Source organism: Stomoxys calcitrans, chromosome 5, assembly GCF_963082655.1.
Source record: "Stomoxys calcitrans chromosome 5, idStoCalc2.1, whole genome shotgun sequence".
NCBI classification, from domain to species: domain Eukaryota; kingdom Metazoa; phylum Arthropoda; class Insecta; order Diptera; family Muscidae; genus Stomoxys; species Stomoxys calcitrans.
The window spans coordinates 12443077-12461241 of record NC_081556.1 but is presented as its reverse complement, the minus strand read 5'-3'; the positions used below and the strand labels follow the sequence as shown (position 1 = coordinate 12461241).

General features: G+C 35.9%; 1 protein-coding gene across 4 annotated transcripts in view; it reads right to left on the bottom strand.

Moving 5' to 3' along the window:
* Window positions 1–18165, bottom strand: part of LOC106083420 (protein 5NUC) — a 25726-nt gene extending 7561 nt beyond the window's left edge. For 2 of the 4 annotated variants that reach the window (XM_013246386.2, XM_059368458.1), the window contains exons 1-6: window positions 4741–4903; window positions 4424–4674; window positions 1608–1758; window positions 1281–1537; window positions 933–1209; window positions 572–872 (exon numbers count right to left, since the gene is read on the bottom strand). In XM_013246386.2, the coding sequence (XP_013101840.2) occupies window positions 572–872; window positions 933–1209; window positions 1281–1537; window positions 1608–1758; window positions 4424–4659 (1222 nt within the window). In that variant the 5' untranslated portion in view covers window positions 4660–4674; window positions 4741–4903. Of the gene's footprint in view, window positions 1–571; window positions 873–932; window positions 1210–1280; window positions 1538–1607; window positions 1759–4423; window positions 4675–4740; window positions 4904–17856 lie in introns of those variants that run through there. The other 2 variants (XM_013246388.2, XM_013246387.2) reach the window with 2 other exon arrangements.

The following is an 18165-nucleotide window of genomic DNA, read 5'->3' as shown; positions in this document are numbered from 1 at the left end:
ACCCGATAAATATTTCCAGAGATGCGCTGAAAGTAAATGCATTTTTAATAAAACCCAGAATAAACTTTAATCAAATATACTTTTTTTACAATTTTTTTTCTAAAGCAAGCTAAAAGTAACGGCTGATAACTGACAGAAGAAAGAATGCAATTACAGAGTCACAAGCTGTGAAAAAATTTGTCAACGCCGACTATATGAAAAATCCGCAATTACTTTTTGGGCAACCCAATATATTACTAAAGTTTAAGAATTTTTTCATTAATCCAAGGATTTTGGATACAACTTGGAGTCATAAAAGAACGATTTCAAAATAAAAATCCTTTCATTAAATTTAAATTGCTATATGTTGAACAACACAACCTTTTTCTTCGAATTTCGCTTTCTGACGGCCAGGCTTAAGTATCTATTACACTAACTTTTAAGAAGAAATTCCTTAATATCAAGAAAAAAATTTTCCTTCCCTAATATCATGAAAAAATGTTTTTTCCTGTGTAAATATATGAATACGCACAAAAAGTTTTGTTACCGATAAAATGTTCCTACCTTATTGCTATTCTCTTTTTCTACTTACCTCCACCTTGCATAAAGGCTATAGCAGCATCCGTCCAATAGGCTCCACCAAAATCTTCTAAAATTCTCGCATAGACCATAGCATCAGTTATCAGATTGCCCATATTGCATTCTTGTTTGCGACATATGGAACGACGGCCCTCCAAATGTACCTTGGTGTGGCCAACAATATCAGCCTCTAATTCATTGACTTTGGGGCGATAGACATCCAGCAATTGTAAGACATCCTCCTCCTGTGGTACTTCGGCATTGAGGATAATGGGATTACCTGCAAATTCCAAAAGATTGCCATCCTGATCGAACTGAAAAACGAAGACAAAGTTATCTTCGGGGTTTCTCTTAACTTTTTAATAATTATGCACCTTGACATGTAGCTTCCCCAAATATTTGGTATAGGCATAGGCTTGCACTATGGGCACCAATTTACCACTCTCTTGAGTCACCACAGTGGGATAAGGTCCCACAATGCGCTCCATGTCAGGTTGATCGCCATTATATAAAAAGGTATTGGTATGACCTCCCACCACCAAGTCGACATCTTTGCATTTCAAGGCAATTTCTTGGTCCTTCTCGAAACCCGAATGGCCCAAGGCAATGATGATGTTAATGCCCATGGATTTCAAAGTATCAGCTTCTTTGCTGAAAAATGAGGAAAGTAAGAGCTATAATTAATTATTCCCTTTGGCTTGCTGCAAAAACAACTCTCTTACTTAATGGCCTGAATTTCTTCTGTAAATATATTAACCTTGGTCATGGTTTTATTTAAAGTATCTGGAGTCACATAGCCTATAACTCCCACATGGACACCATTAACATCCAAGACCATGGAACTGTAGAGATTTTTGTTGTTTTTCATTTCGGGCACCATGGAGAGATTTAAATTTGCAGCTACTATAGGGAATTGGACTTTCTCCAAGAATGGCAATAAACCAGGTATACCACCATCAAATTCATGATTTCCCAAGGCCTAGAAGGAAAAAAAAGTAGGGAAGATGACCAAAAGGGATATTCCTTGCAAACACATTCTCAACACTTACCACAGCATCTGGTTGAAGTATGTTTAGAAAAGACGATGCTATATCATCCCTGAATAAATAATACCAAGGCGTTCCAGTGGCAGTATCACCAGCATTCAAATATAATGTGGGAATGCCACCGTTTTTGGCATCCTGGCGATGTTTTCGGATTCTACAAAAAAATTTTGAAAAAATAAGTATTTTAGAAAATAAGTAATAAAATAAATTTATATGAAATAAAAAATGAATTGAAGTAAAATTAAAATAAAATAAATTAAAATAAATTAAAATAAAATAAAATAAAATAAAATAAAATAAAATAAAATAAAATAAAATACAATAATATACAATAAAATAAAATACAATAAAATAAAATAGAATCAAATAAAGTAAAATAAAAAAAAAATAAAATATAATAAAATAAAAAAAAATAATTTTCGCATTCTCCAAAAAAGATATAAAAAATAAATAATAAAATAAAAATAATAAAAAAATAAATGAAGTAAAATAAAAACTATATAAAAAATTAATAAAAAAAAAAGTATGAGAAAATAAAGGAAACTAAAAAAAATAAAATATACATAAAATAAAATAAATGTAAAATAAAAAAATTAAAAAAAAAAATAAAAAAAATAAAGTAAAATATATATAAAATAAAAATAAAAATAAAAAATAAAACAAAAAAGTAAAATAAAATAAATATATAAATAAAATCAAAAAACAAAAAACGGAAAAACTAAATAAAATAAAAATAAAAAAAAAATAATAATAACAAAATAAAAAAAATAAAATAAAAATAAAATAATATAAAAATAAAATAAAATAAAAATTAAGTACAAATAAAATAAAATGAAATCAATAAGAAAATAAAATAAAAAACATAAATTAAAATAAAATAAAAATAATATAAAAAGTAAAGTAAAATAAAATAAAAATAAACTATAATAAAATAAATCAAGATAAATTGGTATTAATAAAAAAATAAAAATTAGAAATAAAATATTAGAAAAAAAAAAAAACAAAAAAATATTAAAAAAAAAACAAAATAAAAAAACCAGTAAGGAAAGGCAAAAGTCGGGCTGAGCCGACTGTATAACACCCTACACCTACCCTACAATTACAAAACTCGGGCAATATATAAATATATATCTATATGAGAGCTATGTCTAAATCTGAACCGACTTTTAAACAGATCGTTTGAAAATTGTTGTTACTACGGCAATATGAGTGCAAATCCGGCGATAAATATGTATGGGTGCTACATCCAAATTTGAACCGATTTTAATGAAATCTTGCAAGCAGATATGTTAAGATCAGTAACAAAACAATCCGTGCCAAATTTTGTGCAAATCGGTTACAAAGTGTTTATTACAGCCTTATATGAGTAAATCGGGCGATACATATATATTGGAGCTATATCCAAATTTGAATCGATTTTAGTGAAATCTCGCAGATATGATAAGATCAGTAGCAAAACAATCTGTGCCAAATGTTTTGCATATCGGTTGAAAATTGTAGCTACTACGGCTATTTAAGTGCAAATCAGGCAATACATATATGTGGGAGCTATATCTAAATCTGAACCGATTTTGATGGAATTTTGCAGATATGTTAAAATCAGTAACAAAACAGTCTGTGCCCAATTTTGTGTAGATTGGTTAATAATTGTAGTTACTACGGTCATTTACGTGCAAATCGGGCGATACATATATGTGGGAGCTATATCTAAATCTGAACCGATTTTTGTGAAATATCGCAGATATGTTAACATCAGTCAGAAAACAATCCGTGCCAAATTTTGTGCAGATTGGTTGACAATTTTAGTTACTACGGCTATTTAAGTGCAAATCGGGCGAAACATATATATGGGAGCTATATCTAAATCTGAACCGATTTTTGTGAAATCTCGCAGATATGTTTACATCAGTCAGAAAACAATCCGTGCCAAATTTTGTGCAGATTGGTTGCAAATTTTGGTTACTACGGTTATTTAAGTACAAATCGGGCAATACATATATGTGGAAGCTATATCTAAATCTAAACCGATTTAGGTGAAAATTTTCAGATATGTTAAGATCAGCAAGAAAACAATTCGTGCTAAATTTTGTGCATATCGGCTGAAATTTGTAGCTACTAGGGCCATTTAAGTGCAAATCGGCCGATACCTATATTGTATATGGGAGCAATATCTAAATCTGAACCGATTTTTGTGAAATCTCGCAGATATGTTAACATCAGTCAGAAAACAATCCGTGCCAAATTTTGTGCAGATTGGTTGAGAATTTTAGCTACAACGGCCAAATAAGTACAAATCGGGCGATATATGTATATGGGAGCTATATCTAAATCTGAACCGGTTTTTACCAAAATCCATAGCGTTCGTCCTTGGGCCAAAAAAGTGATATGTGAAAAATTTCGTGATGATTGGAATACAAATACGACCTGCACTTTGATTACAAGAATACATGGACTCACAGACGCACAAACGGACATGGCTAAATCGAATCAGAAAGTGATTCTGAGTTGATCGGTATACCTATCAATGGGTCTAGCTCTTCTCATCCGTAGCGTTGCAAACAAATGCACAAACCACTGTGGTACAGGGTACCATAACATAAACACACAAAATATAATAAAATAAATTGAAAATATGTAACATTTGTAGGCATGGTGCCTTTCGTCGTTCCCTTGGAATCGCTTTACAGATTAAGTACAATATATTCTTTCAACAACTATCCGTTGTAAAATAACCTAATCTAATTAAATTATTAGCTGCAACAAGCTTCATAAAGAAATTATTCAAATTGATTGAGATCTATAAACTTTTCTCTACTTACACATGTGCCACTCTGGCAATACCACCATAACATTTATTAGCCTTAGCCAATTCCTGAGTACATTTCTCGCTGCTAGCACTTGTCTCCTCAAATCTGGCATGAATATCGTTGTTGTGTAAAATGATGAACTCTGTGGCCACTTCACTTTCTGCTACTTTTAAGGGATTAGCCCCGGCTAGTTCCAATGTAAACCAGAAAAAACCAAGAAAGGCCAATAGCAAATGCCGGGAGGCCATTGAGCTGTATTTTGTCTTTAAGATAAGAACAAATTTAGAATTTGGAAAAAAATTACTTAGAATTTAGTAAATGAAACTAACTTTTATATGATACAGAAGAAGTAGGAAAAATGTTTTATTAATTTTTTTTCCTTATTCCAGATTGTATTCCTTTTCTTGTCAGTTCGGCGTAATTTTTTTTTTTGTATTTTTCCTTTTCAAATTACAGTCATATTCGTGCGATGTTTTAGCTAAGACTGAAAATATTGTTTAAACGAATTTTGAAAGAATACCCCCATCAGTCTAGAAAGACAGACAGATAATTTCAACGCCAGACAGATAACCATCATTGCATGCTGAGACACAGTGTTGTGAAACAGAGGGAACTATTCTACATCGTTAAAAGTGAGAAAATAAACTATTTGGCCTAATAATAATATTAATAATAATAATCAGTCCTGCGCCTTAAAACTGAAGTGATCAATAAACGACTTTTTCTTAAAACCGCTTCGAAAAATCTTTTTTTTTTTTATATACTCGGGGTAAGTTTCAATTCAATTCATTTGTTAATGAATCAATCTAGAAGAATCATTTAGAAGTTTACATTGATAGAATTACAATGTGTAGCATCATAATTTACATTGAGCAAATTAATGTTTCTACATTTGCCTTCATGCTAAATTTCAGACAAAACGTATAAGAAATGCGTCCTCTAGAGGCAAAGCGCCGCTAGATTTGGCATATCGGCCAATGTGCATTGCTTTAAATTGGCCTTCCCATCCCGGAGATCTGGCTTTTCTTATATAAAAAAAAAATTAAGTGATTTTTTTTTCATCGATGGTCCCAGCTTTATCTTCTGTGAAGATTTCAGCAAAATAGGTTCATCCTTTTTTGAAGACACCTTCTAAACACTGTGTCACTGTTGTTCTGTTTCTCCTTTTGTTTTTTCTTTGCTTTTCAGTTTACTTTGTGCGGTTTTAATTACCGCATCTATCTTTTTAAAAGCCTATAGAGATACATTTATGGCAAAGGTTGAGTGTTATGAACTCTTTTCGAGAACAATTGTGGTTTGTTTTAAATACGAAACAAGAGAGAGAAACGAAGTTGACTAAGAGAAAAAGAGAAAACCTTTTTAGATGTCTCTTAATGATGAATGAGAGAGAAACAAACAAATGCCAATTTAACAATTATGAAAGCATGCGTGCATACACATGTAGGTACAAATCAGGTGTAAAGAGATAACTGTTATTTTTCAGGTAGTAAAATGTTTAAATCGAATGCCTATATTCACAAAACTGAATGCAGCTTTAAAGTAGGTTTATTTGACAATTCTATAAAGGAATTTTGTCACATAAATCTACTTTAAAGCTGCATTCAATTCTGTGAATGTGGGCATATATCTAACTTCTCTGTACAAGAGGGTTGTTGACAATCTTAGGGGGTTTAAACTGTGTATCATGCATTATTTGAATATGCTAGTTGCTAAAATAATAAACCTATGGTGGACTGTATAAAATTATTTTTAACAATGGTAATTACTATAAAAGGAGGCCAGCGTAGCACAGAGGTTAGCATGTCCACCTATGACGCAGAACGCAAGAAGCTTAGAAACAATTTTCAGCGGTGGTTATCCCTTACTAATGCTGGCGACATTTGTGAGGTACTATGTCCGTACTTATGTCCGTACTATGTCCGTAGCGGAAGCCTCCCCCCAGAAAGTCGAAATGCTACTGAAGCCAAGAATGAGACATACATGGCAACACTGCAATCAGTAGAAACGAGCCAGATGAAGGAGAGGTATCGGGAGAAAAGAAGAGATGTGAAACGCCTATTCCGCAAAAGGAAGAAGAAAATGAAAAGACGTGAGTGTGAGCCAATTAAAATGTACAGGAGCCCATATGAAGCCCGGAAATTCTACCAAAGAATCAAACATCAAACTGATGGCTTTGGTACAGGCACATCCCCCTGTAGAGACAGAGAAGGAAATCTGGTAACTGATACAGATAGTGTGCTGAGGATATGGAAAAACATTTTACCAAGCTGCTGGCGTCCGACGATGGCGGCGAAGAGTATACCGCAGAACCAATCCCTGATAATGGTATCGAATGTTTACCTCCTAGTCAGAATGAAGTCCAAATAGCTGCGGCCCGACTGAAGAACAACAAGGCAGCAGGAGGCGACGGGTTGACCGCTGAACTATTGAAGACCGGAGGCGACACACTGATAAACCGTATGCTGCACACCCCATAGAAAAAAGTATGCTAAAAATAGTAAACACTGTCTGATGAATATTGCAAATTTGCAAATTTTGCCCATGAACATTCCACTGAGGAACAGGGGCAAACTTCTCACATATGAATGAGTGCAGTCCGATTCAAGTTTAAGCTCAATGATAAGGGGCCTCCTTTTTATAGCCGAGTCCGAACGGCGAACCGCAGAGCGACACCTCTTTGGAGAGAAGTTTTACATGGCATAGTACCTCACAAATGTCGCCAGCATTAGGAGGGGAAAACCACCGCTGAAAATTTTTTCTGATGGTCACGCCAGGATTCGAACCCATGCGTTCAGCGTCATAGGCGGACATTCTAACCTCTGTGCTACGGTGGTCTGATGAATATTAGTGGTTCATTTTGCTGCAGTTTCAGAGTTGAAGGCTTACTGCTGAATAGTCAATTGTTTGCTGAAAATGACTGCTGCTCAATTAGTAAGGTGATGTTAGAAGAAAAAATAGAACACATATGTAAATGTGTGTTTCAGTGACCGCAGAGTGTATACTTTCTATAACCTTTTTCTTTAAGTTTAGATACAAAAGGCCCATGCCAGTCATGTGCACATTAGTAGAGCAATAACAAAAAATGCAAGCTAGCTCAGCCACATTTCGAAAAGTATACCAATGGATGGATCAGGTAGCTTCTTTACAGAAATATTCCACAAATTAAAATCATCTCCTCCAAACAATATTTCTAAAAAATGCCTAAAGTAATCAAAACAAGTAACAGGCAACCATAAAAAGTAGCATAGACATTTTTTTCAGCAGACTTGTGTACAGCAGATTTTGTTTGTTGAAATAGCAGTTGGAAATGTTTGCTAATACAACAGCCCTTTGTTTGCTGAAACAGCAGTAAAGTCAGCTTCCCATTTTCAGCAGATAAAAAATGCTGTTCTAGCAAACATTCCTGCTGTTTTGAATAACAAATTTGGTTGAGTGCATCAGCTTGTCTGCGCGAACTGGTTAGAGGAACGCATACCCAATGATTGGAATCTCATCATACTACAAGAAAGGAGACGAAACGGAATGTGCCAACTGCAAAGAAATAAGTCTTCTCTCCATCGCATACAAGATACTCTCTAGCGAACTGTGTGAAAGATTAAAACCTAAAGTCAATGAGATAATTGGGCCCTGTCAATGTGGCCTTAGACATGGTAAATCCACCATAGACCAGATATTCACACTGCGTCAAATCCTGGAAAAGACCCGAGAAGGACAAATCAACACCGACATTCTCTTTGTTGACTACAATAACGGTTTCGTCAGCCATTTACGTTCAAAGGTATTTCAAGCCATGATTAGAACTTCAGCATACTATGTCCCATACACAAGAAAGGCGACAAGACGGTATGTGGCAACTACAGAGAAATAAGTCTCCTCTCCATCGCATACAAGATACTCTCGAGCGTACTGAAAGATTTAAACCTAAAGTCAATGAGTTAATTGAGCCCTATCAATGTGGCTTTATACCTGATGAACCCACCGTAGACCAGATATTCACACTGTGCCAAATCCTGGAAAGGACCCGAGAAGGACCACTCAATACATACCATCTCTTTGTTGACTACAAAACAGCTTTTACGTTCAAAGGTATTTCAAGCCATGTCTGAGTTTGGTATCCCTGCAAAATTAATAAGACTCTGCAGGATGACACTTGCGGATATACTTTTCTCAATAAGAACAGGAAAGAATCACTCGGAACCATTTAATGCCAAACGAGGATTCAGACAAGGAGACAGCCTATCGGGTGATCTCTTTAATATCCTGCTGGAGAAGATTTTACTAGATGCAGATGCGAATAGATATGGCACACTAATCACAAGAGAACACATGCTACTCACCTATGCCTGACAACATCGATATCATAGGTTGATTAACTGCAGCCTTTGAGAGAATCGAAAGAGAGTCAGTCAAAATGGGTCCATTAATGCCAGCATTAATGGAGATAAGACGAAATGGATGGTTGGAAACCACAGCTTTGGAGAAGGTTGGAAACCACAGCTTTGAGATAGTCAGCAACTTTATCTACCTCGGCACCGCCGTAACCGAAACGAATGACACCAGTTTTGAGATAAAGCGAAGAATAATACTGGCAAACAGATGCTACTTTGGATTATGTAGGCAGTTTAGAATCTAGGCCACCTCTCGACAGACGAAAGTTATACTATACAAGTCACTGATACTTCCCGTGTTGTTATATGGTTTTAAGAAATTGGTACTTGTGAAAGCAGACTAAGTAGTGGTTGGAGTGTTTGAGAGAAAGATTCTTTGTGAAATATATGGACCAGTTTGAGTTAATGGAAAATATGGGCGTCGTATGAACCACGAGCTGAATGATGACGATAGCATAGTTACACATATCAAAATATTGGGTTGCCCAAAAAGTAATTGCGGATTTTTCATATAGTCGGCGTTGAAAAATTTTTTCACAGCTTGTGACTCTGTAATTGCATTCTTTCTTTTGTCAGTTATCAGCTGTTACCTTTAGCTTGCTTTAGAAAAAAAGTGTAAAAAAAGTATATTTGATTAAAGTTCATGCTAAGTTTTATTAAAAAAGCATTTACTTTCTTTTAAAATGGATGAAGAAGCTCCAGCAAAGAAGCCTTTTGAAGACAAACACAGTGGTACACGCAAACAGGGACGACCAAAAACCCGATGGAAAGATCAAGTGGTAGGAGACACCTCGAAATTTGGTGTCATAGATTATAGAAGGAGCGCAGAAGATCGAGGCGCTTGGAAGGCTATCCTGAGTTCGGGTAATGGGACAAATGTTCTGTCATAGATATTAAAGTAAAGTATGTCCTTCTTCACAAAGTGGCGTCGCACTTCGGCACGCAGTTCGAACTGAGTCTATAAAAAGGAGGTCTCTTATCATTGGCGCCCCGGTCTTTTGTAGACAAACACGGCGGTACACGCAAACAGGGACGACCAAAAACCCGATGGAAAGATCAAGTGGTGGGAGACACCTCGAAACTTGGTGTCATAGAATATATTTAGAAGGAGCGCAGAAGATCGAGGCGCTTGGAAGGCTATTCCAAATTCAGTTAATGGGACAAATGTTCTGTCATAGATATTAAAGTAAAGTGTGTCTTTCTCTCCAAAGAGGTGGCGACACGCAGTTCGGACTGAGTCTATAAAAGGAGGTCTCTTATCATTGGAGCCCCGGTAGCCGATTTGGTAGCGTCCTTGGATTACTAGTGCAGGGGTCGTGGATTCGATTTCCGCCAGAAGCCTTGGTCTGTCGCTACTGTGGTATCTCAATGGACTTAAAATTGTCTAAGTGAGTTTGTAAAGGACTGCCACTCTTTCCTAACCTAACTCCTTAAACCTTAACTTGAATCAGACAGCACTCATTGATATGTGAGAAGTTTCCCCCTGTTATTTAATGGAATGTTCATGGGCAGATACTACCATAACTAAATGTTATCCCCGCTCATTACAGCAATATGAAATTTTTTATTTAAAGGTGTGAATTTTAAATTTACCTTAAAACTCACATCTGTTTTCAGACATATGAAAACGAAAGGGTTTCAATGGGAAGCCGGTATTGATTGAACGCAAACTCTGTCACGCGCTTCGAAAAAGATGAAAGGTATCATAATTAACCGAATGATCTGGTTTTAACTACAGCCCACAGTTGCTGTGGTCGAAAGTATTGCTTTTATTTATTTTTGTCCAAATTCTTTTATTAAAAGCAATAGCACTTTGGAAATAATTAATGTCTTGTTAAATGATTTCAATTGCGAGATTTATTTTTAAAAAAACTTTAAATAATTTTTTATTATTTTTTAAAAAAAGGGAATGTTTGACCATACTTAAAAATTTGAATGTGTTAAACTTTTTTGTAATTTAAATTTTTATGAAAATTTGTTTCAAAGTCAAACACGATGAAGATAAAACAAAAAAATGGTGGATTTGTGATTAAAGTTTTTTAAGAAGCTATTGCTCAGAAAACTCACTTGAGTCTGACGGACGGATGGATTATCATATCCAGGCACTAATGAATTTGTTTAAGCACGATTAACGCTAAGGAAAGATTTTTTCTCTTTTGAGGCGAGGAATTTTTGCAATCGAATAGAATAGAAGGAACAAGTAAAAGCGTGCTAAGGTCGGTCAGGCCGAATCTTGAAAACCCACCACCATAAATTCTACTAAAAATTTATATGAAATAAATTGGGAGATCGGTTTATATGAGAGCTATACCAGGTTATGCACCGATTTGGATCATATCTGGGACAGTTATTGGAAGCCATTACAGAACACTATCTGCCAAACTTTAGCCAAATCGGACAAAAATTACAGCTTCGAGGGGCTCAAGAAGTCAAATCAGGAGATCGGTTTATATGGGAGCTATATCCAAATCTAAACCGATATGACCCATTTGCAATCCTCAACGACCTGCATCAAAAGTTAGTATCTGTGCAAAATTTCAAGCAGCTGGCTTAACGCGGGCAGACGAACTTACATGACTAGATCGACTCAGAATGTTGGGACGATCAAAAATATATATACTTTATGGGGTCTTAGATCAATATTTTGAGGTGTTACAAACGGAATGGCTAGATTAGTATACCCCCATCCTATGTTGCTGGGTATGAAAATAACAATGAGAAATCGTGATATAATTGATCTTCGGCATAACAGATAAAATCCAAAAAATTGGTAAAATTAAGGCTTTTATAGAAATTGTTGTAAAAATTCAAACATTAAAGATTTTTTTCAATTTAACCTTCTAACAAAAACTCCAGGAAATACTTTTTTTGTTAACGTAAAATTTTGGCGAAATTCTTCATCGAAAATTTTGTCAAAATTGTCATTAATAATCGTTGGCATAAATTCAAACTGATTATTATTTTGATCGCATTACATGTCCGTTTCGTATGGCTATGGGATGGGGCAGTTCGCTACACCAACTTGGAATGTCAGATTCTTACTTTAAGTCTCTTTAAGGGATTTTTGATGACGATGTGACTGCCAAATTTTTCTCCCCAAAAACTGGTATCAATTGCATACTCCGCTCACAAATATATTTTATGCGAATGCAATACTTTCCTGATCGGTGCACATGTTCGCTAATGTCATTCATTTGAGTCCCGGTTTGCTTTTTGGGGTTTTTGGAATGGTGTGTTTCAGGGTTTGACTTCCATTTAAGCCTGATAAGCTCCTTTTTCTCTCGGTGTGAGATCGTTGTCTGTCTACCTCTCTCTCCCTCTTTCCTACCGAAAAAATACACAGGCCTGCGATAGACATGCCTTACTTTAATTGCCTTTTGATTTATGCTTACGTAACGTGGAGCTTTCAAAATTTTCTTATGTTTTTCATTTAAGTCCCGGTTTGCTTTTTGGGATGGCGAGTTCCAGGGATTGACTTCCAGTTAAGCCTGATAAGCTCTTTTTTTCTGGGTGTGAGATCACTATCGGTCTCTCTCCCTTTACATATATATTCTTGATCGTCTCGACATTCTAATTTGATCTAGCGGTGTCCGTCCGCCCCTCCGTCAATCGAAATCACGATAGCGGTAGAACCCGTAAAGCTAACCCATCGATATTTTGCGTAAATACTTTTTATTTATGTAGGTCGTTGAGGATTGCAAATGCGTCTTATAGGTTCAGATTTGGATATAGCCCCTATATTAACCGATTCCCGGTTATGACTCTTTAAGCCACTAGAAACCTCAATGTTCATCCGATTTGGCTGAAATTCCGCACAGGGATTTCTGTTACGATTTCCAACATCTGCGCCCAAATCGATTTACAATCTGATATGGCCGATCCTCGGTTTTGTCTTCTTGAGCCCCTAGAAACTTAAATTTGCATTTGATTTGTTTGAAACTCGGCACAAGGATTTCTGTTATGACTTCCAAAAATTTCCGCCAAGTATGCTCCGAATCGGTCTACAAACTGGTATAGCCCCCATATATACCGATTCCCGGTCTTGACTTCTTGAGCCCTTACAAGCCTAAATTTTCATCCAATCTGTCTGAAATTTGGCATAAAAACTTTTGTTGTGTACTCCAACATCTGTGGCAAGTACGCCTTAAATCAGTTTACAAGCCCCCGCATAAACCGATCACCGGATTTGATTTCTTGAGCTCCTAGAAACCTCAATTTTCATTTAATTTGGCTGAAATTCGGCACAAGGATTTCTGTTATGACTTTCAACATCCGTGCCAAGCATGATTGGAATCGGTCTATACACCCTAACTTAAATCTTAAATTTTGGGCACAATTTTTGTTCTGTGTATTGAAGTTCATAGGTTATCGCATATCATTTTAAAGGCAAGATATTTCGTAGAATGTAAAATTTCTCTATCTCTTCTAGCAGGAGAGTTTTCAGATCCCCATCGATCTGATACAACAACCTTAGGTTTGATTTCAGAGTAAGCCTGGTAAAATCATTTCCCAGTCTTTTAGTTCGCGATGGAGTTCTTCATCGGCAAGGGGTGTCGCCTCAGTGTCTAAGACACTGCTACAACAACAACATTTCACAGTCTTTTAGTTCCCAAGCGGTTAAGTCAGGACTAAAACCTGTAACACATATGAATTAGTATAGTCCAAATATAAATAGGGTCGAAATAAAAACGAGTCAAACCTTAGTTTTTGTATATCTTTTTATTGCACTAATAATAAATAATAAGCTTCAATATAAATAATTTAACTACTAATTCCTTAAGTATTCTTAGCCTTGACGTGGAGGTTCACCATTGTCCTCATGAACAGGAGTAAATTCAGGTACTACCACAGGATGTGTGGTGGGGGGTACAGCCATATCAACGGTACGTTGAAAGCGCTGAAAATAAACAATTTAATAAATTAAAGTTGCCATATTGCAGAGGATTTATATAAAATACTTACCCCGCTGGGACCATTAACCGAGCCATGTTCAATTTGTGGCTTGCAATCAGCTTGTCTCACAAACAGAGTAATGGCCAAAACGGCAATCAGTAAGGCAAAAAAGGATTTGAAAACAACTTGACCGAACATAATGAAATGAAGTTTGTTTTTAAAAGTCTCAGATAAAGAGAAGATTAAAGAATTGTATCTTAGTTATTCCTCAGAAGGTAATGAGTGAAATGTGTGTCATTGAAGAAACTGTAACAGTTTTTATATAAATGGCAACACCCTCGTTTAAACGAGTGCAACCTTGTCATACTTTTTCTCAAAGCCAAAGGAAATGTCATAACATGGGCATTAACCTAATTCTGAAACTTTCAATGAGAATATGACAGTAATAATTAACATTTATAAAAATACAACAAATACACTTTCACATAAATTCTTATGCAGGTATGTGAGAGATAATCGTATCAAGATGTTTTTTTTTTTTTTTTGATATTATTATTATTATTAAATCAACAGGTGTAGTCAAGCACTCATTGAGTGCTTGGGAATATGTGTTTGGTGTGATTACTGTGCTATATTATCAATAGGCGGAAGTGTTTTTCTCTTATTGCACAGCATTAAACAAGAGAGTGTAAGAGAGAGAGAGAGAGAGAAAGTAAGTCCATGGCCCACATTAACAAGCCGGCGTTGAGTGATTGGGGTTTATGAGCAGTGATGCCAACAATTTATCAGCAAAAATCGTAAAAATGGTAAAAAAGAGTAAAATTTAGATATTTTTTAATTTTGCAAATAGGTGTAAAGCTTTAACGAAAATCATCTCTTAGAATTAGATTTATTCTTGGAATTAGTCAAAAATCCAAGAAGATAACGATGAGTTACGATTTGGCCCAAAATAATGGGGCGTCGCCATCGAATATTTTCGCTTTGGTCATTTGTTTCGAATCCCGGTAGAACCTTAGTAATTTTTTTCTCATAAGTGATATATTTAGCCATTGATATGGGAGATGCACCTCCACTTCCTTTATGGAATGTTTGTGTGAAAATTTATGTTAAATGAAATAGGCTAGTATAATGCTCTCTGTGGTGGTACTAACGCGAGGACGTCGAGTGTGAACATCTTTACGGACAGTAAAATGGCCATAACAACCAGGAGGGAAAGGTCACGAACAGTGCAAGGAGATTAATGCCTTCTACGAGGATGGCACAATTCGCATCGTTTGGGTGCCGGGCCATAACAGAGTAGGGGGGAATGAAATGGCAACCGATTGGTAGTGAAGGCCAGAGAACTGCCATCGATAAACTTGGGTAACCCGATGCCTTTCGAGCCAACGCAGTCCGATTTAAGTGCGTGGGGGATAAATGCGCATGAACACTATGGAACAACGAAACAGTCGGTCGACGGCGAAAATCCTATGGGGTGATCCGGATCCTAAGAGGACGAGGCTATTACTGAAAGGAAGTAAGAAGGAGGTCAGTATAGCTTTTGAAGTGAAGGCCAAAGAACTGCCGCCGATAAACTTGGTTATCCCGAAGCTTTCGAGTCGACGCAGGGCGTGGGCGACAAATGCGCATGTAACACTGTGAAACAACGAAACAGTCGGTAGGACAGCGAAAATCCTATGGGGTGATCCGGTTCGTGAGATGACGAGGCTATTACTGAAAAGAAGTAAGGAGGAGGTCAGTATAGCTTTTGATGTCATAACGGGACACATAGGACTACGAGCTCACTTATGCAAAATCGATGCGGCAAGTGATAGCATGTATAGGGCATGTGGGGAAGATGATAAGACGTTGCAGCATTTCCTATGTCATGGACCGGCTTTCGCGATTAACAGACACCGGAACTTAGGTGGGGACACGATACCGGTCATGAGTGGAGTGGTATGGATGACAATTAAGGATTTTCTAAGTAGCATGGAATTCCCAACTTAAAATTTTCATTTTAGAGGTTACTTTATAGTTTTTAGAGCTCACAACAAGCCGATTACTGGCTTAGGTGTATGTCCATAGTGGCATGGGTAGAATTAATATCTGCACCATCTTTTCAACCTAACCTATAATGCTCCCTGTGATAAAAAGCGACATCAAAAACATAATATTTACAACAAGTAAGAGCATGCTTAGTTCGGCCGGGCTGAATCTTATATACCCTCCACCAGGGATCGCATTTGTCTGGTTCTTTGCGCGATATCTCTTTTTAGGCAAACAAAGAATAATGAATAAGAACTGTAATGCTATTAGAGCTATATTAAGTTATAGTCCGATTCGGACCATAAATTAATTGAATGCTGAATATGTATCAAGCTATTAATCGATTCAGACCATTTAGGACGTGTGTTAAAAGTCATGAGAGAAGCCGTTGTACAAAATTTCTGTCAAATCGGGTGAGAATTGCCCCCCTAGAGGCTCAAAAAGTCAAGGTAACAGATCGGTTTCTAGGGCAAATATATCAGGTTATGTACCGATTTGCATCATACTTTGCACAGTTATTGGAAGATATAACAAAACACCTAGTGCAAAATTTCAGCTAAATCGGATGAGAATTGCGCCCCCTAGAAGCTCTAGAAGTCAAGACCCAAGATCGGTTTATATGGCAGCTATATCAAAACATGGACCGATTTGGCCCACTTACAATGCCAACCGACCAACACTAATAAAAATTATTTGTGCAAAATTTCAAGCGCCTAGCTTTACTCCTTCGAAAGTTAGAGTGATTTTGACAGACAGACGGACGAACATGGCTAGATCGACTTAAAATTACATGACGATCAAGAATATATATTGTTTATGGGGTCTGAGACGCATATTTCGACGTGTTACAAACATAATGACGAAATTAGTATACCCCTATCCTATGGTGGAGGTTATAAAAAGGGGGAAAGGCATTACATAGAAACGAAATAAGTGCGTTTTTTTCGTTTGGCATTACACTAAGCACTAAATCTAGTGCGAAAAACACTAAGTTGGCATCTCTGCTAATGAGTCTCTACATAATTTCCCCCTTGTGTCATTGAAGCTCATTGCAATTTTATGAACAAAAATGGCTATATTTCAAACAAAAGGGTGTTGTGGGCTAAGTGTTATATGCCACTGAAGTGGTCTTGACTAAAATTCTGGGAATCTATTATCTTCGATAAGATTATATTTTAATAATATGACTGACCTTCAGTTTGAAAACAAAAACAAAACAAAAATACTGGTGATTAATGGCAATTACATATAAATATTAATATGCATGCCCATTTAAATGCTTATAGAGTCATTATATTGTTGTAATGCAATATATAATAAATAATGATTGAAATATTTCCTATTATATCTGTAATTAAGCCTTAAGCCAGTCGCCAAACCATAAGAAAATCCCATTAGTGTGCTTTCGTCATGTGCATAGAATGCTCACCATGCCCACAATCCAAAGTGACACCTGTTGGCTTGTTGCCAGTATGAGTTCGTTTTGTTTTGACTATGACATCGTTTGGGCATAGTTTAACTATGTGTCACTAGATGACGCTACTGTTTAATAGAAATAACTAAATGGCAAACTGGTAGGTAGCATTGCCATACAAATAATTAAAAAAGTAGGCCAATAGCCGTTTTAAAAATCTTTTTTGAAATTCAAATTCAAATGAAATTTTTATGAAAAATAATTTCTTTAAAATTTTTTTTGTAAAGACAAAATTTATATGAAATATTCTATGAGGACAAAATTTCTATGCAATTAACACTCAAGCCAAATTTCTATGAAATTTTTGTTAAAGGCGAAATTACTATGAAATTTTTTTCAAAAGACAAAAATTTCTATAAAATTTTTGTCTAAAGACAAAATTTCTATGAATTTATTTCTAAAAACAAAATTTCTATGAAACATTTTCTATTTTCTAAAGACAAAATTTCTATGAAAATCCCTATAAAGCCCAAATTTCTATGAAGACAAAACATCTATGATAATTTCTATAAAAACTTGTTTTTTTCTCCCGCTGTTAAGGAATAGACAATGATAACATATGTTGACATTGAAGCTCAATAATGTATAACCAACGTCCAACATGAGGGAGCTGGAGTTTCTAGGCATCAGTACTATAATAAACAAATTTATTAATAACTTACTTACAGGCTTAAGAACGGTAGAACTTAAACGATGGATCAGCAGATGAACACCTCAGGGAGGTGGACAGTGTCCTCTATTTCCATTACATGTTGTTCTGGAAGAAAAGTGTATAAAAACGGTCGGTTGTGCTGATGACGTGGCTATTGCTGTTGGGGAAAGTTGAGGGCTGCTATTTAAGTTTCTGGCCTAGGCAACACCAAGTGATGGCAGGTTCAATCTGACATTTCCATTGAAAAGTTTGACATTTTCCAGCATTATCTTAATCGGAAAGTTTTGAAGTACGACCATTATTTGTGTTGTTTACAGTG